The sequence below is a fragment of the Lissotriton vulgaris genome, chromosome 3_1 (genome assembly GCF_964263255.1).
Source record: "Lissotriton vulgaris chromosome 3_1, aLisVul1.2, whole genome shotgun sequence".
Classification (NCBI taxonomy): domain Eukaryota; kingdom Metazoa; phylum Chordata; class Amphibia; order Caudata; family Salamandridae; genus Lissotriton; species Lissotriton vulgaris.
In genome coordinates this window covers 237,610,280-237,632,211 of record NC_141689.1, presented here as the reverse complement: position 1 = coordinate 237,632,211, position 21,932 = coordinate 237,610,280, and the positions used below count along the sequence as shown (strand labels likewise).

The 21,932-nt window shown below is 48.5% G+C and overlaps 1 protein-coding gene across 1 annotated transcript in view; it reads left to right on the top strand.

The window, feature by feature from the left end:
• Positions 1-21,932, top strand: part of LOXHD1 (lipoxygenase homology PLAT domains 1) — a 1,115,079-nt gene that overhangs the window by 96,898 nt on the left and 996,249 nt on the right. The window contains exon 5 of the mRNA XM_086960347.1: positions 4,633-4,767. Coding sequence (XP_086816473.1) covers positions 4,633-4,767 — 135 coding nt within the window. The remainder of the gene's footprint in view (positions 1-4,632; positions 4,768-21,932) is intronic.

The window sequence follows — 21,932 nt, the reverse complement described above, 5'->3', positions numbered from 1 at the left end:
TCCAACACCGTTTTTTAGCTCACTGCACCATCCCAGTTTCAGAACCTGGCTGTATGCAAATTAGTCTGTTCCTGTCCCAGTGCATGATGGGAACAGGGCAAACCAAACTACAAAAGCCAATTCTTACACTGGGAAGGAAACAAGCTCCCGGGGACCGGTTTCTGGCATTACAGTCGTCTTCGGCCCGGTTTGCTTGAATCCTGATGGTGCAATGAGCAAGGGTCTCACATCTGAGAAAACCCTTCCACGCTTAGGGTGGACAAAAATATTTACAACAAGGGGGGGTGAGGGACAGAGTCTCTGAATTAAGCAGAAAGCTCTCACCCAGTCAAGAGATCAGGGCTAGATCCAACACCGTTTTTTAGCTCACTGCACCATCCCAGTTTCAGAACCTGGCTGTATGCAAATTAGTCTGTTCCTGTCCCAGTGCATGATGGGAACAGGGCAAACCAAACTACAAAAGCCAATTCTTACACTGGGAAGGAAACAAGCTCCCGGGGACCGGTTTCTGGCATTACAGCCGTCTTCGGCCCGGTTTGCTTGAATCCTGATGGTGCAATGAGCAAGGGTCTCACATCTGAGAATACCCTTCCACGCTTAGGGTGGACAAAAATATTTACAACAAGGGGTGGTGAGGGACAGAGTCTCTGAATTAGGCAGAAAGCTCTCACCCAGTCAAGAGATCAGGGCTAGATCCAACGCCGTTTTTTAGCTCACTGCACCATCCCAGTTTCAGAACCTGGCTGTATGCAAATTAGTCTGTTCCTGTCCCAGTGCATGATGGGAACAGGGCAAACCAAACTACAAAAGCCAATACTTACACTGGGAAGGAAACAAGCTCCCGGGGACCGGTTTTTGGCATTACAGCCGTCTTCGGCCCGGTTTGCTTGAATCCTGATGGTGCAATGAGCAAGGGTCTCACATCTGAGAATACCCTTCCACGCTTAGGGTGGACAAAAATATTTACAACAAGGGGTGGTGAGGGACAGAGTCTCTAAATTAAGCAGAAAGCTCTCACCCAGTCAAGAGATCAGGGCTAGATCCAACACCGTTTTTTAGCTCACTGCACCATCCCAGTTTCAGAACCTGGCTGTATGCAAATTAGTCTGTTCCTGTCCCAGTGCATGATGGGAACAGGGCAAACCAAACTACAAAAGCCAATTCTTACACTGGGAAGGAAACAAGCTCCCGGGGACCGGTTTCTGGCATTACAGCCGTCTTCGGCCCGGTTTGCTTGAATCCTGATGGTGCAATGAGCAAGGGTCTCACATCTGAGAATACCCTTCCACGCTTAGGGTCCCCGGTAGCTTGTCTCCTTTCTGGTGAAGAATTGGCTTGGTAGTTTAGTCTGCCCTGTTCCCATGATGCACTGGGCCAGGGACAGACTGATTTGCATATAGCCAGGTTCTGAGCTGGGGTGGGGCAGTGAGATAAATAACGGTGATGGATCAAGCCCTGATCTTTGGACTGGGTAAGAGTGGTCTGCTCAATTCAGACACTCTGTTCATCACCACCCCCTTTTCTAAATCGTTTTTGGCCACTATAGGTGTGGCAGGGTATACTCAGACATGAGTCCCTTTCTCACTGCTCCATCAGGATTCAAGCAAGCCGGGCCGAAGACGGCTGAAATGCCAGAAACCGGTCCCCGGTAGCTTGTCTCCTTTCTGGTGAAGAATTGGCTTGGTAGTTTAGTCTGCCCTGTTCCCATGATGCACTGGGCCAGGGACAGACTGATTTGCATATAGCCAGGTTCTGAGCTGGGGTGGGGCAGTGAGATAAATAACGGTGATGGATCAAGCCCTGATCTTTGGACTGGGCAAGAGTGGTCTGCTCAATTCAGACACTCTGTTCATCACCACCCCCTTTTCTAAATCGTTTTTGGCCACTATAGGTGTGGCAGGGTATACTCAGACATGAGTCCCTTTCTCACTGCTCCATCAGGATTCAAGCAAGCCGGGCCGAAGACGGCTGAAATGCCAGAAACCGGTCCCCGGTAGCTTGTCTCCTTTCTGGTGAAGAATTGGCTTGGTAGTTTAGTCTGCCCTGTTCCCATGATGCACTGGGCCAGGGACAGACTGATTTGCATATAGCCAGGTTCTGATCTGGGGTGGGGCAGTGAGATAAATAACGGTGATGGATCAAGCCCTGATCTTTGGACTGGGTAAGAGTGGTCTGCTCAATTCAGACACTCTGTTCATCACCACCCCCTTTTCTAAATCGTTTTTGGCCACTATAGGTGTGGCAGGGTATACTCAGACATGAGTCCCTTTCTCACTGCTCCATCAGGATTCAAGCAAGCCGGGCCGAAGACGGCTGAAATGCCAGAAACCGGTCCCCGGTAGCTTGTCTCCTTTCTGGTGAAGAATTGGCTTGGTAGTTTAGTCTGCCCTGTTCCCATGATGCACTGGGCCAGGGACAGACTGATTTGCATATAGCCAGGTTCTGAGCTGGGGTGGGGCAGTGAGATAAATAACGGTGATGGATCAAGCCCTGATCTTTGGACTGGGTAAGAGTGGTCTGCTCAATTCAGACACTCTGTTCATCACCACCCCCTTTTCTAAATCGTTTTTGGCCACTATAGGTGTGGCAGGGTATACTCAGACATGAGTCCCTTTCTCACTGCTCCATCAGGATTCAAGCAAGCCGGGCCGAAGACGGCTGAAATGCCAGAAACCGGTCCCCGGTAGCTTGTCTCCTTTCTGGTGAAGAATTGGCTTGGTAGTTTAGTCTGCCCTGTTCCCATGATGCACTGGGCCAGGGACAGACTGATTTGCATATAGCCAGGTTCTGATCTGGGGTGGGGCAGTGAGATAAATAACGGTGATGGATCAAGCCCTGATCTTTGGACTGGGTAAGAGTGGTCTGCTCAATTCAGACACTCTGTTCATCACCACCCCCTTTTCTAAATCGTTTTTGGCCACTATAGGTGTGGCAGGGTATACTCAGACATGAGTCCCTTTCTCACTGCTCCATCAGGATTCAAGCAAGCCGGGCCGAAGACGGCTGAAATGCCAGAAACCGGTCCCCGGTAGCTTGTCTCCTTTCTGGTGAAGAATTGGCTTGGTAGTTTAGTCTGCCCTGTTCCCATGATGCACTGGGCCAGGGACAGACTGATTTGCATATAGCCAGGTTCTGAGCTGGGGTGGGGCAGTGAGATAAATAACGGTGATGGATCAAGCCCTGATCTTTGGACTGGGTAAGAGTGGTCTGCTCAATTCAGACACTCTGTTCATCACCACCCCCTTTTCTAAATCGTTTTTGGCCACTATAGGTGTGGCAGGGTATACTCAGACATGAGTCTCTTTCTCACTGCTCCATCAGGATTCAAGCAAGCCTGGCCGAAGACGGCTGAAATGCCAGAAACCGGTCCCCGGTAGCTTGTCTCCTTTCTGGTGAAGAATTGGCTTGGTAGTTTAGTCTGCCCTGTTCCCATGATGCACTGGGCCAGGGACAGACTGATTTGCATATAGCCAGGTTCTGAGCTGGGGTGGGGCAGTGAGATAAATAACGGTGATGGATCAAGCCCTGATCTTTGGACTGGGTAAGAGTGGTCTGCTCAATTCAGACACTCTGTTCATCACCACCCCCTTTTCTAAATCGATTTTGGCCACTATAGGTGTGGCAGGGTATACTCAGACATGAGTCCCTTTCTCACTGCTCCATCAGGATTCAAGCAAGCCGGGCCGAAGACGGCTGAAATGCCAGAAACCGGTCCCCGGTAGCTTGTCTCCTTTCTGGTGAAGAATTGGCTTGGTAGTTTAGTCTGCCCTGTTCCCATGATGCACTGGGCCAGGGACAGACTGATTTGCATATAGCCAGGTTCTGAGCTGGGGTGGGGCAGTGAGATAAATAACGGTGATGGATCAAGCCCTCATCTTTGGACTGGGTAAGAGTGGTCTGCTCAATTCAGACACTCTGTTCATCACCACCCCCTTTTCTAAATCGAGATGGGAGTGACAGCGGATGGGCAGTCACCACTCCACCAGCTTCCATTGGGCTCTACAGGCCCTTGGGAGATGATGCACAAGCTTCCACTATGGTTCAGGGTTAAGAGCCCTGCTCTGAAGTCAAAGTAAGGAAAATGTAACTTTTGTTTCACTGCTCCGAAACTAGAAGAATGAGTCTGAGACATGGATCCTGAGGCCTGTGTTCACAATCATGGCTCACATGGGTGGGTAAGTCATAGGCAGCACTGTTCATCGTTGGAGGAAATGACGTCAGGTCAGTGGACCCACAAGAGTTCAAATTGTGGCTTCCCCGCGTGAGCTGTCAGAGGTTTCTCTGCAAATCACCAGACCTCACCTTATATTTTTTAAGTCAAAATCGTAACCCAAAACATTAATTCAGCTTGTAGTTTGCCCTATGTACAACACAAATTTCCAGATGCGACGAAACACGTGTCCGCTGGTTCTGTTTTGGCTTAATGAACACTGAATTAAAGACAAAGCAACATCGCACTGATTTGTTAATGTTTCATTGTTTGGATTTCGTTAACATTTTGTAGTACATTTACAGACTGTCGATTTACCTAGATGTGTGCCTAGGTTTGGTTAAATTGTAAAACCCACATTAGTTATCATACAAAACTATTTTATTTTGAGATTTGTAACATGCTATCTCTTTTCTTTTAAGAAACGTGCCAAGAGCGCCCCCTCGCACAGGTCGGAGAGGTACAGCACCTGGCCTGGCCCCATCGCTCCTACTAAAGTGCTGTACAAAGTGGCTGTGAAGACTGGAGACAAGAGGAACTCGGGAACGGATGCCAGGGTAAGAGCACCTGCAGCTGTTTCTATCCACTATATCTGTTTGAAGAGCATGACACTTAACAGAACTATAGCACTTCACTTCCTTTATACCTGGTCCCTAGCTAGCACGTGGCTAATTGCCCGGTTGGGGGAAGGCTTCTTTCTACTGTGTTAGACTTCCACCCAGTGCTTTATATGTAAAAAACAGAAGTGCCAAGGCCCTTCTCAGGAGGCTACTGCAGCTTGCAACACTCATTTCCCCTAATAGCCCTGCCAATGACAGCACCATCACCCGTACTAACCATCACACTCCTACAAGAGAAACAATTCAAGGCCCCCAAAGCTATAAGATTGGTTTGGGCAGCAGGTATCAGTCCTTTTAAATGTGTATTTAATTAATAAGCAACTGTTTTGTGCTCATCTTTAACTTGAACAAACAGCGCCACCATGTGGCAGACTGTCATAACTACCGGTGTTGGTAATTAAGTTCCGGTGCAGAGCACTTGCACAAATTAAGCATTGCTTTCACCTGCAGGCACTGAATTACTGTCTGGAGGTCAGTTGTAGAACTTCCTAAAATTGAACAGCTGCAGGGTGTGCCCAGGCAAGATGACCGGGTGAATGTGATCCACACCGGCTCCGGAGCCTTGTAGCTGTCTCGGCTGCTCCAAATGCGGGAGGTAGCCAGAAACTCGACTAATCGGCCAGCGAAGAAGCTATCACCAGGACCCTGTAGGAGCAATTGTGCGCTCTGTACAACTGGGAAAGTCGATATACTCAGTGGTGGAGGGGAGCGGAGCGGGCTCTCAAAATGGCGCCGCCGGGTCTGTGCATCCCGGGAAGGAGGAGCAGTTGAAACGCTATACCAGCGCTCACAGCGAGGGCAGCAGACCACCTGGAGAGATACTGCGGAGGGCGGGGTGCAGAGAGTAATCTGCAGGTACGGAAGGGACGCACTCAACGCATGAGTCTCTCGCCCGCCTTTGCAGACACTCACCGCGGTACGGAAGACGGTGAGTGGGGGCTTTGTAGACATTGCTGGGAATCCAGATGGTGAGCCCTGGAGCCCTGGAGGCTGGGGGATCCCGACACTATCCCCCTCAGACTTTTAGGCATCGTAGCAGTACATTTTGAGAGCCATAAGTAATGCGCCTGACTCCAAAATGGCACTCGCAGTTGATCGTCGCCAGGGATCATAAGCGACACCCCAAGGGAGGTCCCCATTATCATCTATAGAGTAAAGGCCGCAAAATAGTAGAAACAGCAGCAGCACCACAGGCCTCAAGGGAAGATCACGCACAACACATGTTCCCTGCCTGACTCCAAGAAGGCAGACAATTCTTAGTCAGAGGGCAGACTCTTCTGGTTGTGAGGCAAGCTACCGGAAGGCCTAAGACCCTTTTTTTGTAGCAAGGGAGTAGAGAATCGGGGGAAGGCCTCACTCCCTCAAAGAGGAAAATAAGCGACTTCTTTATGCAGAAAATTGACATCAATAAGATCACAGCGACAAGTTGTCCTCTACCGGCAGATGCCATAACAGTATCTCCACCTAGCACAAGGGCAAAATCGCTGTTGAATTTCCCCCTTTCATCTCCGGAAGAGACAGAAACATTAATGTGCAAGGTAATATCTGGCTTGCCTCTCGATGTCTTACCTGCAAGAATTTCAGCCTCTTGCCAAATTGCTATCAGACCCCATCTGTTCTCTATTGAATCTATCTCTTAAGGAAGGCCACCTACCTTTAACATGGAAGGCGGCTCAGATCATCCCAATCCGAAAAAACACCAAAGCTTCCATGGAAGATCTCTCAAATCTCCGACCTATCTCCCTCCTACCTTTTCTGAGAAAAGTTCTCAAAAAAATTGTTAATAAACATCTATCTGACCATATCGAATCGGCCAGCTACCTGGATCCATCTCAATCGGGCTTCCGGCCAAAACATAGCATGGAAACTGCCCTGTTGGCCGTTACTGACAACTTCAGGCTCGCACTAGATAATGGCCAACCTACCCTCCTGGTGTTACTAGATCTCTCTGCCACATTCGATACGGTCGACCACCAAACTCTGCTCAGGAGATTGAGGGAAGTCGGGATTGGGGGAGTGGCACTGCAGTGGATTACTAGTTTCTTCTCTAATTGTACCCAAACTATTAAACTGGGGCCATATCGGTCCAATACGAAAGAACTGACCAAGGGTGTGCCTCAAGGCTCATGTTTAAGCCCAACCATGTTCAACATCTACATTGCCTCCTTGGCCTCACCACTGAGGAACTACAGGTTCATTCCGATATCCTATGCAGATGACACCTAACTTACCTTCTCCTTCAATAAGACCACTCAGACAGCCCAAGCTTCCTTCTCTTCCAGCATGCTGGCCATCTCACAGTGGATGAAAAACAACTTCTTACAGCTGAATGCCGGAAAGACTGAAATCATACTCTTTGGAGAGGCCCCACTATTGTGGGTGCCAGATTGGTGGCCTAAAGAGCTCGGAACCACTCCAGCACCAAAAACAATGGCAAAGAACTTAGGGGTGCATCTTGAACAGACTTTAACAATGAAAGAGCAGGTAACGCAGACCGTTGGCTCATGCTTTCATGTGTTGGGTCTGCTAAGAAGAGTTTTTCCTTATATCCCCAACTCCTTGCGTAAGACCCTCATCCAAACCCTGGTGCTGAGTAAATTAGATTACTGTAACGCCTTACTGATCGCGGCTAACAAGTCTTCTCTGAACCGCCTTAGTAGTACAAAACACTGCAGCATGCTTAGTCTTAAACGCCCCTCACAGATCAACTTCACTCCCTCTTCTACAACAACTACACTGGTTACCTGTGTGTAAACGTGTGAAGTTTAAAATCTGTTGTCTGGCACACAAGGCAATATGGGGAAATGGACATTCCTATCTGGCGGAGAGGCTCCATCAAAATATCCCCCAAAGGGACCTTCAATCTGGCTTGAAATCTTTGCTCAAAATTCGCATGGTCAAAAAAGCACGGACTGGAGGAAAGTCCTTTTCTTATCAGGCGCCATCCTTATGAAACCAACTTCCTATAGCTATAAGGAAATGTCCAGACCACTTGAAATTTAGGAAGGCCTCTTCTAGATCAGCCCACTGTGACAACTTTCTTTTGCAAGTCCACCAGCACTGAGAAACAAACTAAACTAAGAGGGCCAGTCAGCCTGCACATATGCCCCCGAAAAAGGCGACGAGCAAAGTTTCCAATTTATTTACTCCCGCAGAGAGGAGGCAAGCCCAGGATCCAGGGGGATAAGCGGCCAATATGTTGCTCACCTAAGATGATTTCATGGCCTTATTAGGGCATTTAAAACAGAGCTCCGCTCAGAAATCAAGTAGGACATAAAGTCCTCCATGGACCAACTGAAGGCCAACCTCACCGAACCATGACCGCCCTCCAACAGGATGTGGACTCCATAGTCACTAGAGTTCTGGAGGTAAAGGGCCAGACTCAAGAGCTGGACAAACGCACAATGGTCTCCCACGAAAAAGTGCATGATCTTCAAACGCCATTACAGATGTCTCTCATGAAGACAGAAGACTTAGAAAATAGGTCGCGGAGAGAGAACATCAGAATAATAGATTTAGAGGAAGGAGCGGAGGGGCTGGACCTAGACGCCTTTATTGAGGGGCTCTTTGCAGAAATTCTCCGGCTGCGCCAGATGAGAATTAAAATCGACAGGGTGCACCGCGTGGGGAACCAACAGACTGGAGAACAACGCCGTACTCGCAACATCCTTGTCAAGCTTCACTCTTTCAAAACGAAGGAAACAGTCTTGCAAGCAGTGAGAAAGAACAACAAAATCTCCTTCCAAAGATACATATGCATATTGTACCAAGACCTGGCGCCTTCCACACATTACTGTAGAGACAACACTTTAGGTCAATAACAACCTTAATTACGAGAGGACAATATTAAATATAGATGGTCGTTAACCTTCGGACTGGATTTTGAATTTAATAACAAAATGCCTCACAACACAGAACTGAAGGAGGGCTTGGGAATCTTGGGACTCCCGATCCCCGAAGATAACTGCAGCCAGGGAACATCAAAAGGAAAAGAACCTGCAAGAGGCACAATATCCCAATGGCTTATGATCCCCAGGGGCAGATTATCTAAAACATAATGAGATACCGATGACCAGAAAAAAGAGACTGTGGAAGTCCTACTGGGTGGGAGCCAAAGCACAGGACAGGTTAATAAGTGGAGGAGTGACGGCGGAACGAAGAATTGATCTCTTGCAGGCTATGTCTACTCCTTGTCCACTGGCCAGAATGGACTCTCCTAGACTACCTCTGAACTACGCGAACGACATCTGAGGCTGCAGGCCCTGACCAGGGCGCCCGCCAACAGCACCTCAACCTCAAGAAATGTTCTAGCTGGGCGCCATTGGGCTGCCCAGCTCAGGTTATTCTGGGTTATTTGTTTCAGATGTTTGGGGGCGGGGGGGTTATAGGGCATGGTGGTGGACAATATGGAATACCAGACAAGTAGTACGTCGCTGCCGCCAAGGGAGGTACTATGTTACAGGACTTGATGAGTTTCTCATGGAGTAGAGGGGAAGAAAAAAAAGGGTTTGAACATTTACAGATCTGACTACAATGAGGGGGTGGGTCCTAGTGCAGGATGGTTTCAATAACCTCTTGGAATGTGAGGGGCCTGAACTCACCCATCAAAAACATAAAATATGGAAATATCTAGTAGATCACCATTTTGACATAGTAGCGCTTCAAGAAACACATTTAAAGAAAACAGAAGAGCTACGGCTCCGCCACCAAAGTTACTCCTTACTCTATAGATCGTCAGCAGGGACAAAGCAAAACGGAGTCGCACTAATGTTTCACAACACTACAAGATTTCAGCCAAAAGCCATAAAAGCAGATAGAGAGGGTAGGGTGATTATGGTGAAGGGAAAACTGAGTGGTCGACAATGCACGTTCATATCGGCATACTCACCCAACACAGGTCAACTGGCGTACATGAACTCCCAATTAAATTTGGTGGGCAGTTTTGAAGAGGGCCCGACAGTTCTAATGGGACCCCCATAGTTCAGCTACAGGTAGCATTCCCAAAGGGATTAAACATACGATACAGGCGCTAAGTCAAAAGGACGCATGGAGAGCACTATATTCGACCCCCAAAGATTACACCTTCCTTTCTCACATGCATCAATCTTATTCACAGTTGGACTACATATTTATATGCCAATCTCTACTGGGATCCTTCCAGGCGGCAAAGATTTTTTTTTTTTTTCTTTTTTGTAAAACAATTTTTATTGCAGATTCCAATATGATCATTACAACGCATTTGCAATTATGTTTGCGCAGGACCCCAGTGTCTCTCATTACTTCTGAGTAGTATGTACACAGCCTTATAACCCGCATCCCTGAGGCCGGGTGGCGTTCATCGTAATCAGTGCATTCTCTTCATTACTCAGTGTAGGCATGTCCAGTGGTCAACCGCCATCTGCTTTTAACTTTTTTTCCCCCCCAACAGGTCCTCCCCTCCAGCATCCGGTCAGTGTGTATTTCTAATCTCGGTATCATTGGGGTGCTATACCTCCCTCCCCCTTCGCTCTTCCCTCCCCCCTCCCCTCCGGTGTTCTGTGGTGTCCAGTGCCTGCGTCCGGTAGTAGTGTACTAAAGTATGTGGGTACGCTGCGGAAGATGGGGTAAATCATTGAGTGTGTGTGTCCATGGTAGGCGCAAGGATCGGCGCCTCCTCCCCCTGGACCCCAGGGTCTACTGTGTCCCCTTCCTCCTCGCTCTCCGCTGCACTGTCCCTGAGCGCCTGGGCTAGGAGTTCCCATGCCAGTGCCATTTCCTGAGCTCTCTCGTCTGACCCCCGTCGTGCTAGTTGGTATCTGATTGTGCTCTCTGCCGCCGCCCACTTCTGAAATTCGGTCAGCCATTTCCGGTGTGTCGGCGCCGTCTTTGACTTCCATCCCCTGGTGAGTTCCCTCTTCGCAATAAGTAGGCCCATGTCTATGAATTTGCTCGTCAGTTTATTTTTGCGTGTGTGTGGGAACCAATGTAAGAGTGTAGTTGCACTGTCATATTGCAGGTCTCTGTCCGTGACTTCATTCAAGGTGTCGCCCACTTCCCTCCAGAAGTCTTGCAGGTGTGGACAGCCACTTAGCATGTGCAGTAAGTCCGCGCCTAAAAGCGCACATCTGGGGCACGCTGCGTCCACCGCGCCAAAGTATTGTGATATTTTATGCGGGGTGAGGTAGGCCCTATGGAGTATGTATATGTGTATTAATTGGAAGCGGGCGTTTCTGGTGCTTTTCCTGGCTCTCTGAACCAATTGAGCCCACGTCGTGTCCGGGATCTCTCTCTGCAGGTCTGTCTCCCATTGGGTTTTTAGGCGCGTCAGGGGCTGCAAATTAGCCTCAAGTAGTCTAGAGTGCAGACATGTGACTGCCTTGATCGTCCCTGCAGCCATCATCGTGTATTGGCATGCTGGCGATGTTGGGGGTTCGAGCAGCCCTTCCCCCCAGTGCGCCTGGATCACGCGTACCACGGGCGCATGCAAAAGGTAGTCACCTCTCGGGAGGTCATATTGCTCCTGCAAGGTTTGGTACGGCACGAGCACCCCATCAATGTATAGGTCCCCCACCATCTGCAGGCCAGCCTCCTCCCAACCTTGTAGGTTCGACCAATCGCCGCCATGTGGAAATGCGGTCAGCATACCCAGTGGGATTTCAGGTGCGTATGGGTGACCGAGACCTGCCCGCTTCTGCATGCGATTCCCGCAGAGCCTCAGCGTCCGTTCTTCCTGGGACAAACCACCGAGCATGAGTTTCTGCTGCAAGGTAATATACGCCAATACGTGGCGGGGGGTGCCAGTGTCCCTTTCTTGTTCTGGGCCCCGGTATACCCTTGCCACCTCTTGTGTGAAAAACTGCAGCTGGGCAGCTAAATAATAGAGTTCAAAGTCTGGGACTGCGAGTCCGCCCTCGTTCTTTGGGCGGGTCAGGGTCGCTAGAGCTATCCTCCGCCTGCCAGTACCCCATAGAAAGGACACCACCTGGGACTTCAGGCGTCGAAAGACGCTTCCCGGTATCCACACTGGGAGAGTCTTAAAGAAGTATAACAATCGTGGCAGGGCTATCATTTTAAGCAGAGACACCCGGCCTGTCATGGATAGCGGAAGAGTGGCCCAAAAGGTCATGTTACCTTGTAATGTACGGATACAGCGGCCGATGTTGCCCTCTAGCAGGTCTGCAGGCTCATGGTAGACATGTACCCCCAAATAAGGGAGGCAGTCTGGTTCCCAGCGGAGCCTGGGGCGGGCCCTGGGACATCGCTCCGCTCTCCGGAGTGGGAAGAGGCACGTCTTTGCCCAGTTCACTCTCAGGCCCGAGATCTCCCCGAATCGTGCCAAAAGGCGCTCCGCCCCCTCCACCGCTTCCTCTGCGTTGTCCAAGAACAGCAGGAGGTCATCCGCGTACAATGATATGTAGTGGTGGATCCCGCCAACTTCCAGCCCCTGGTAACAGTCTCCTCTTCTGGCCAGTGCCGCTAACGGTTCCATCGCGAGGGCAAATAACAAGGGGGAGAGCGCACACCCCTGCCTAGTACCCTTATGCACTGTATAGGGATCCGATATCAGCGCACCTATTCGTACCCTGGCTCCAACCGACGCATAGAGCACTTTCGTCCATCGCATATAGCCCTCACCTATGCCAAAACAGTGCATCACCCTGTACAGGTAGCACCAATCCAGGCTGTCAAAGGCCTTCTCTATGTCAATCGCCATGACCATAGGGGCTCTGGCGAGTGGTGGGGGATCCGCCACGAGCCTCAGCAACCTGCGGATATTGTGTGACGTGTTTCTGGTGGGTATGAAGCCCGACTGGTCCTTGTGAATCAGGTCCTGCATGTGGGCTATTAATCTGGCGGCCAGTATAGTACTCAGTATTTTATAATCGGTCGTCAGCATCGACAGAGGTTGGTACGACGCCGGATCAGTGCCGTCCCTACGTGGTTTTAATAGGGGAATCATGATCGCCTCGCGCATCGAGCGGGGCAACTCCCCTTTCTCTTTCGCCTCGTGGTATACGAGTTGGAGTCGTGGCGCTAGGATATCAATATATTTACTATAGAATTCCACTGGTAGTCCATCCACACCCGGCGTTTTATTGCGCGCCATTCTCTTTATGGCCCCTCTAATTTCCCCTAATTCAATCGGGCCCCGAGGTCTTCTGCCTGTTCTTGCTCGAGGTGTGGCAATTGGATCTCCGATAGCAAGGCGTCTGCCATTTCGGCTCAATCCACCGGGTCTCTCCCATACAACCGTTCGTAATACCCTCTGAAACAACGCAATATGTCCGGCTGGGAGTTGGATGAAGTGCCATCCGCATTCGCCATTGACAGTATCGGGACAGCGCCTCTACTGGGGTTAGCCAGCCAGGCCAAGAGTGTCCCAGTCTTGTCTCCTTCAGCAAGCGCCTTAGTTAAGTATGTTTTATAATCGAAACTACGGAGGCGCTCCACTTCTACAGCCACTGCCTCTCGCGCGGCACATACCCTTTCCTGCAAGTCGGGCGGTTGGGTCTTTGTTTCCCTACCACTCGCAGGGTTCGCTCAGCTCTGTCCAGGTCATCCATTAGCGTCCGCCGCGCACCCGCAAATTTCCCTATACAGTGCCCCCTCACCACTACCTCAGCGCGTCCCATTCCACGGCCCTGGAGGAGGCAGTTCCCTCATTCTCCGCAAAGTACTGGGAGATCCTTTCTTCCAACGCTCCGCTGAACGGTGGGTCATCTAGCGTGTCTGGGCGAAGCCGCCACGTCGGGATCAGTGAGACTTCGTTCATCCAGGCTAGCGTAAGGAGCAAGGGGTTGTGGTCTGATATCGTTCGTGCCAGGTACTCCGTCCGAGCAACCGACGGAATTACCGAGTGAGAGCACAGGAAAGCGTCTATGCGGACATGAAGGTCGTGTATGCCCGAGTAGAAGGAGTAATCCCTCTCAGCCGGGTGCCCAGGCGGCAAAGATACTCCCAATCACTATCTCAGACCACAGCCTTGTCACAATATGCCTTTCCTGGGGTTGCACCACACCAGGCCCGGCAAGATGGTGCTTCAGTCACTAGAGATAGGGTACCACGTGATGAACTTCGATCGGCAATCAATTAATTTTTTCAGCTGAACCAGCCCCAGGCAACCTCCCCCCTGAACAACTTGGTTGCATTTAGAGTGGTTCTCAGGGGTAAATGCATTGAGCTAAACTCTACATTGAACAAAAAGAGGGTTAGAGAGAGAGAGGCTTTAGAGGCTGACCTGGAGAGAATATTTTTCAGAAAAACAGCTGCAAGAGCACAAGAAGACCCCCACCCAGGCCCTGCAACGTAAACTAAGCTCCCTGAAAGGTAAAATCATGGCGATTTACACCAATAAGGCAGAAAACACCCTACTGCGGATCCATCAATTCTCCTAGGCCCAGGGGAGCAAGGTGGGAGCCCACTTAGCTAGACAGCTACATGAAAAAAGGGAGAAAGATTACATAGGGGGCATCTGTGACAGAGAGGGCAACATAGTACATGCAGATGAAGATAAGGCAAACGTATTAGGAAGGTTCTATATAGAGCTCTATACAGGTTCATCTACAGATATGCATGTACAACATCAGTACCTGCACTCACTTGAATTCCCCAAGTTCCGGCATCATGGAATGATCAACTAAACTCCCCTTCCACCGCCGAGGAGGTAGGGAAGGCGATTGCGAAACTCAAGCCTAACAAGTCCAGAGGGCCAGTTATCCTGACGGCCCATTTCTATAAAACCTATGCAGCAGAGATCACCTCGCACCTCACCTCTCTATTTAATGCAATAGCCAAGGGGCGCACGGTGTCAAACACAATGACTGAAGCAGTGATTACCGTAATTCCTAACGCTGGGAAAAATCATCAGAACTGTGACTCCCACAGGGCCATCGCACTGCTAAATCTAGATGCAAACTATATTCCGCCGTATTAGCTGCCTGACTAGAGGATCTGGTGGCAGAACTAATCCATCCTAATCAATCGGGTTTCAGAAAGGGGAGGCAGATCCACATCATTATCCGTAGGACAATACATTTGATAGAAAAAGTAACCTAACACAAGATCCCGGTGATTCTCGTGGGCCTGGATGCGAAAAGGCTTTTGACAGGGTAGATTGGTCATTCCCCTTCCGCACCCTAGAAGAATTTTGCTTTGGGAGGGGGTTTATTGATAAAGGCTAATTACTCACACCCACACTTGAGAGTGCAGGCCAATGGGATTAGTTCGCTCCTGTTTCCCTTAGACAGAGGTACGACACAGGCTTGCCCACTCTCGCCCCTTCGGTTTGCTTTAAGCATTGAACCATTGGCGGCGCAGATCAGGGCAACCCTGGAGATTAAGGGGATAGGCTTTGATAGGGAGGAACACAAACTGTCATTATTTGCTGATGACACTCACTGACCCAGGCCCCTCATTGCAGGCGCTACAGACCAAATTGAGAAGATTTGAGAGCATTGCCGATTTCAAAGAAAATCTGGCTAAATCCTCCTATTTGAATCTTATGGTTCCAGATGGAGGGACTTACATTCTCCATGAGCAAGCAACATTTGAGTGGACCAAGCGCTCTCTTCAGTACCTGGGAATCCAGCTCACACCACGGTTGGAGGACCTCTCCAGGGCCAACTATCCCTCATTAATGTCGCAACTTCAACAGGATCTCAAACGTTGGAGACCCCTCTACATTTCTTGGCTTGGGCGAATAAATGCAATAAAAATAACAGTGTTACCAAAGCTACTATATCTGTTCCAAGCACTGCCAACCGACCTAGAACTGAACTTTCTGCCCAGACTTCACTCTCTCATCACCAAGTACATGTGGCAGAATGGTAGGGGGCGTCTTCCTTTTCATACACTACGACGCACAAAGGGTGAGGGCGAGGGCACTCCTGGATTTCAGTATGTACTACAAAGCTGCTCAACTGAGGATCATTGCAGAGTCAGACAAGCACTGACTACACATGGACAGGGCAATAGTGGGGAGAACAATCTGGGATGTGCTTTGGAAACACAAGAAAGATAGGCCTGCTAATGCTTATATCATCACACCAACACGAACCGCCCTCAAGGTCTGGGATGAGGTCACGAAAGGTGGGGTGGACGTCCTTCCCTTCTCCCTGCACCCCGATTCACTTCAACCCAGAGTTTCCCCCACCTCTGTGAGAGGGTCCATTTGACACTTAGAGGGAGGGAGGGTGCCTGATGCTTTCAGACCTGTTCCATAACTATGATATACTCACATTTGAAAACTGCCAAAGGGACTTCCACGTACCATCCAGCGAACACTTTCATTATCTCCAGCTCAAACACTGGGTATTGCACCCACAGATCAGGGAAGCAGCCACGTGAGAATGAACATCAATAGAAAACTTTGTGTGGAGGGTGGGATCTATTAAAGGGGTGATCTCTTTCTTATATGGCCTTCTACTTTCAACACTACACTCACCACGTGGTTGGGCGGGACATCGCGGTAAAGAAATGGAAACTCTTATGATCAGACATAGCTACGAGCCATCACTCCCTGGACTTGAGAGAAGCACATTATAAAACCCTCCTTGATTATTACATGTACCCCACTAAACTCAAAAAGATATTTCTGGAATCCTCTGATCTCTGTTGGCGGGGATGTGGTCTCCTCTGGGATTTTCGTCACATCCTGTCAGATCCCTCCGCTCTTCTACTGCCGGTCTTGTGCAGGTCCCAAGGACTAAGAAGGTCTCTTGGGGCGACAGGTCCTTTATAGTGACCACTACCAAACTTTGGAACAGTCTTCCAAGCCACATCAAAACCTGTACTTCCCTTCTTTCTTTCCGCAAACAGATAAAGACTTGGCTTTTCAAACAATAATTACTCATGGACAAGTATAGTGGACACTCAGCGCAGAGACACCCTTGGGTATTTGTGCGCTTAACAAATTTCCTAAAATAAATTTGGTGGGACTGCCCCACAATCAAACAGTTTGGGAGGAAATCTTGGCACATATTAAAGATATGTTAGGGTACCCGATCACGACGTCCATAGAAGGAGCCCTCTTGGGCGTTAGAGACCCAGAATACCAAACGAAAGCAGGAAAAAGGCAATAATGTGGGTCTGTATAGGGACTGCCAAAACTGAAAAAGCTGCCGCGTGGAAAAAGAAAGAAGCTCCAGCCTTGTCTCAAGGACATTCCCGCCTTTGGAAAATACTCTCCATGGAAAGATTAGCAGATATCTTTAGAGATGAATTTACAAACTTTGAACACACATAGGGTCCGCTGGTCTCGTACCTTACACAGGATCTTCCCTCGTTAAGGACCATGCACTTGTTCCAGTTCTAGGTCAAATCAAGAGCAATCGCGAGTGCTCCAGTGACCTCCTGGGGTCTATTCGTGAGAGCAGAGAATGGACCCCGGAATCCGGTAGAGTAATCCTAGTATCTTGCAACACTCTGATAGACTAGTCCGCATACCACGAAGTCACCACCACAGTTGTTTAAGGGATGGGTTAAGGGAGGGGCGAGTTAGTTGGGCAGGGGTTATAAGGACTCAAGACTCATCATGTTTCTCATTTCTTTTCACAATATCCACTGGTCTTCTGCTTTCTGGTCAGACATATTGAGCTTTGTAAATAACAAATTTAAGTAGTGATAAATCTGGGCATTTTTAACAATAGAAAGTCTGTGATTTCTTCTCTGCATGAAAGAAGTAGTAGTTTTTTAAAGGGTAATCACTGACTTGGAGATTTGTGTGAAGCTAATTGATCATATAGAACATCCTAAAACATGATGAGCTAGTTGTATGAAGGCATTTTGCTTTCAAAAAAGGTCCAATTTGCAAAATGTTACTTAAACGTTCCATTTTTTTTCATGCATCCAGTATTTTATCATGGAAAAGGGACTGAATTTAAAAAAATGATTGCTCCATTTAAAGGAAATCAAAGACATGGTGGTCTGCAACCCAATATGATTCGGTATTTTGCCAGCCGGCCTATTAGTACATAGGATGTTTTGTAAAATGCCACATTGGTGAATGCAGATTGCGACTAGCATTTTTCAATCAGTGTTACGCACATCTGGCCCAATATTTGAAAGTAATTGGAGTGAAAAGAGTAAAGAACTAATAAACGTTCAAGAGATAAAAATAAGGGAATAAGGAATCAGTAGCTACTGTCGTGCAAGATAAAGATCCCGGGTATTTCAGGCCTTGGTTCTGCTGTTTTAGTGCCAATGAACAGCAAAGACCAGATTGCTCAGCTGCAGTTTTCGTATCAGATAATGATTTCTATATATAATATTGAATCCCAGTCTTTTAAATGGATTTCACATTCCTCTACTTATTTGCCCTACAAAGGGCCAGATTTTCAAGATGGTCACGCAACGCAGCACAGCCACCAAAGAGGTTGCACTGCGTTGGGTGATAGGAAGGTGAGCACGAGAGCGCCATATCTTCAGAGATATGGCTCTTTCCTCCCCTTTCCCTTGCACCAGTGCTGATTTCAGCTACCCTGCGCCAGGCACACACCTTAGCGTCACGGCGCTAAGGTACTTGCCTGAATCTCGCATAGGTTTTGTACAGCAAGAGTGCCCTTCCTGTACAAAATACTATGCCTATGCCTATACAAGTTTCAAGAGACAGTGGTCCCAACCAAATTAATTCTTTATCAACAAACAAAGTATACACATAGTTGATTATTTTAGTGAGCTTCTTGGATTGAACTGCTCCGTTGAATCAATCAAAAATGCTTCTTCCAGCAACAAACACAAAATATAAATTATAAAGTACCTGAAACAAGCCAACGATTATTTGAAAAACGTATGGAGTTTAATAAATTATTCCATTTAGACTTGATGCTTTTATATACATATAAAATACATTTATATGCATTAATATCTTGGGAATATCTAACACAGACGCCGCCCCACCCTTGTTGGGTGGTCCACCACGGTCATCCATATTATACGTCCATCCCGGAACAGGAGGACGGAGGCCACCCATTAGTAATTTGTGGGTTACACTTTGAGAATTCTACGGTAAAAAAGCGGTTGCTACATCTGTCCTGAGGAAGACCCGCAGGTCGAGGTTCCCACTTGCCCTTGCACCAAAAGACGGGTCGAAACGTCGACGCCCCCTTTGTCATGTGCAAATAGGACCACTCTTCAGCAAAAACATTATACATGTCATCTATGACTGTATAAATGAAAAAACAGTAGTAATCAACTGTGGCCTTTTGCCAAACAAGCTGAATCTTTTAATACAGCTGCAATATATCGGAATTGTTTAAATTTCTCCCACTTGTCACAATTTTCTCTTGAGGCTTACACCCTTCTTTCACAATCACTATCTTGCCTTTTTTCTTTTTTCTTGCACTCCTTTAGAAGCCGATTGCTCTTCTTTTTACCGTTAGTAAAAAATGTATATAAATGTATAAATGTATATAAAAGCATCAAGTCTAAATGGAGTAATTTATTAAACTCCATACGTTTTTCAAATAATCGTTGGCTTGTGTCAGGTACTTTATAATTTATATTTTGTGTTTGTTGCTGGAAGAAGCATTTTTGATTGATTCAACGGAGCAGTTCAATCCAAGAAGCTCACTAAAAAAATCAACTATGTGTATACTAGTGGAGAAGTGTGGCTCAGGGGTTAGAGGCGGCAGACCCGGAAGCTGAGATCGGCCCTGGACCAGGGTTCAATTCCCCGCCTCGACGGGGCTTGGGCTCAATAATTCCATGGACTCGATAATTCTCGCTCCGGTGCCTACTCGACTCACGGGTTCACACTCTGCGACTCTGGGCAATAGCTTGCTTAATCTCCACAATGGCCCCTCGCGGCGGGATGCCTGGCTTTCACCTTGTGGATACCCTGCGGGGGTTATCTCACAGGGGAATACCAGGACGGGTTCCCTAAGCAAGCGCTTAGATGCCTGCGATGTGGGCGGTTTGCGCTATATAAATACATGTACATTTACATTTACATACTTTGTTTGTTGATGAAGAATTAATTTGGTTGGGACCACTGTTTCTTTATAACATTGACTACCCAGGTCCTTGAACCTTATTGGGTTACCCCATTCCACTAATGGTATACAAGTTTCAAAGCTGTTCCCACTTTGTATGTGTGCTGCACATTCAAAGTTGGAAAAGCCTGGAGAAATGAAAACATTTCTCCTGTTAGCACCTCCTTTGAAGTGGCGTTAGCTTTTGGCACAAACGCTGTCTCCTCCAATTCTTTGTAGATAGGGTTTTGCTTCAAAAGACATGGATGGTTGCATAGGAAGGCCCATGTACCCCCCATGTAATGCACACTCGGCGCTGAGTAACGCAAAAGATTGCTTCACGCGGCACTACTTCTAGGGTGCTTTCAATATTTTGCACTGGTTAGTGTCACTGATGCTAACCCAGCGCAAATTGTTTGAAAATCTACCCCCAAGTGTTAATGAGTAAAGCTGGCTCGTGATATAGCACTTTAAACTTTAGAGATAACTTTTTTATTGCTCTAGGAACATATTGAACACGATCTCTGTTTATAAAGGTGAATAGTGTCTGGACTCCAGTTAAGGCTCAATTACATAAATTTACATATAATGGGTACATGTAATTAGTCTACCATGCTGGAGAGCTGGATGATTTTAGTTGACAGCTTTAGTTGTTGCCAGAGCTTATGTCAGTAAGCCAAAAATTACAACAATGATATTCAGAATGGAGCTTTGGTGCACTCACCTTCAGAGAGTAGATTTCTTGCTGTGTCATTTCATGTTTTAGGTCAGCCCAAAGCTTTTCACGCATTTTTAGGGTTTTTTATTTTTTTATTTTTTGGTGAATTGAAAAAAGTTGTCTGTTTCCAAGTTTAATCGAATTCTTTTTACTAACCTCATATCGACCTGGCCAAACTCGGCAGGCACTGCCGCCAGTCTGTCCCCTGGACGGGCATCCACTCACAGTGTGTCAAGGTGGCTCGAGGTCCCATCTTGGTGAGCCTTGGTGTAAGGGAGGTGTTGGACCTGGCCCTTTTTGGCAGGTTCACCCCGAAACTTTTTCTTTTTCCTAGCCTGTTTCTGTAACCTGGTGTTGGTGATTTTAGGTCTCTGCGCACTTTTTCACTGTAGTCCAGTGTAAAGTGCGTGCGCTCTCTGTGTGTGTGCTGAGAGTGACCTGCCCTCCCATAGGAAAGCATGGGGATTATGTGTGACCATGGTAGTTCCTGATGTGTGGGGAGTGCAGGGTCAAGTTTGGTATGTGCGAACTCGTGAGATTGAATGCTGTGCGATGATGTGTGCTGCGTGAATGTGTCTAGTGTGGATGTGCCACTTTTAGACCTGGGTGTGCGTGTGCAGTGAGTGTGCTGGCACGTGATTGGCTGGAGCTGGCTGGTGAACCTGGCTCCAAGAGTCTGGATGGGTCTGCCCCAGTGGTGAATGGGAGATCTGCATGTGTAATGGCTGGGGAGGAGTGCACCTGGGACCTGAATAGGGCTGGGATTTCCCCACACAATGTTGGCTCCGCCCCCTGTGGTGCGACTGATGACCCTAGCCTGACTAGTGAATGGGAGGGGTGGCTGAGCTCATCAAGAGTGCTCACAAACCAGCTGTGCCTGGTTTTGCCCCCACTCTGCACCTTTAGACAAAGGTTTGGACTGTATAAAAAGGGACTGTGTCCCCTTACAAAATGGTCTTGTTTCTGACTGGAATCTACCAGGGGCATGCTGCTGCTTGGGCCCAGGGGAAGGCTTGCCTCCCTGGGCCCTGCCCAGCCCCTGTACAGCTGATGTCCTGGACTCCTGAAGGACTTTTATCGGTCTAGCGCCTGGGAGCGCTTTATTTGTTTCTAGCGCACCAGCGCTCTATTTACTATAGCGCTTGGGAGCGCTGCCATCGCTTTGGCCGGGGCCCACCCGGCATCTTTCACCCGGTGAACAAGGAAAGAATCACCGCCGCCGCCCGGCTGGAAGTCAGGCAGACCGGGGTCGGGACGAAAAGGCAAGCCGGAAGTTAGCGCAGGGCTCCCGGGAGGCTGGGAGAGCTCTGCGCTGCCCAGCCAAGATGCCGGAAGCCGGACAAGAGAAGGTGTGCGTCTCCCCCCCTCAGCGGAGCTCCCGGCGTGTAGGGAGCCCCGCAGTCATCGGAAGACCAGCTTCAGCGCAACCGGTGAGT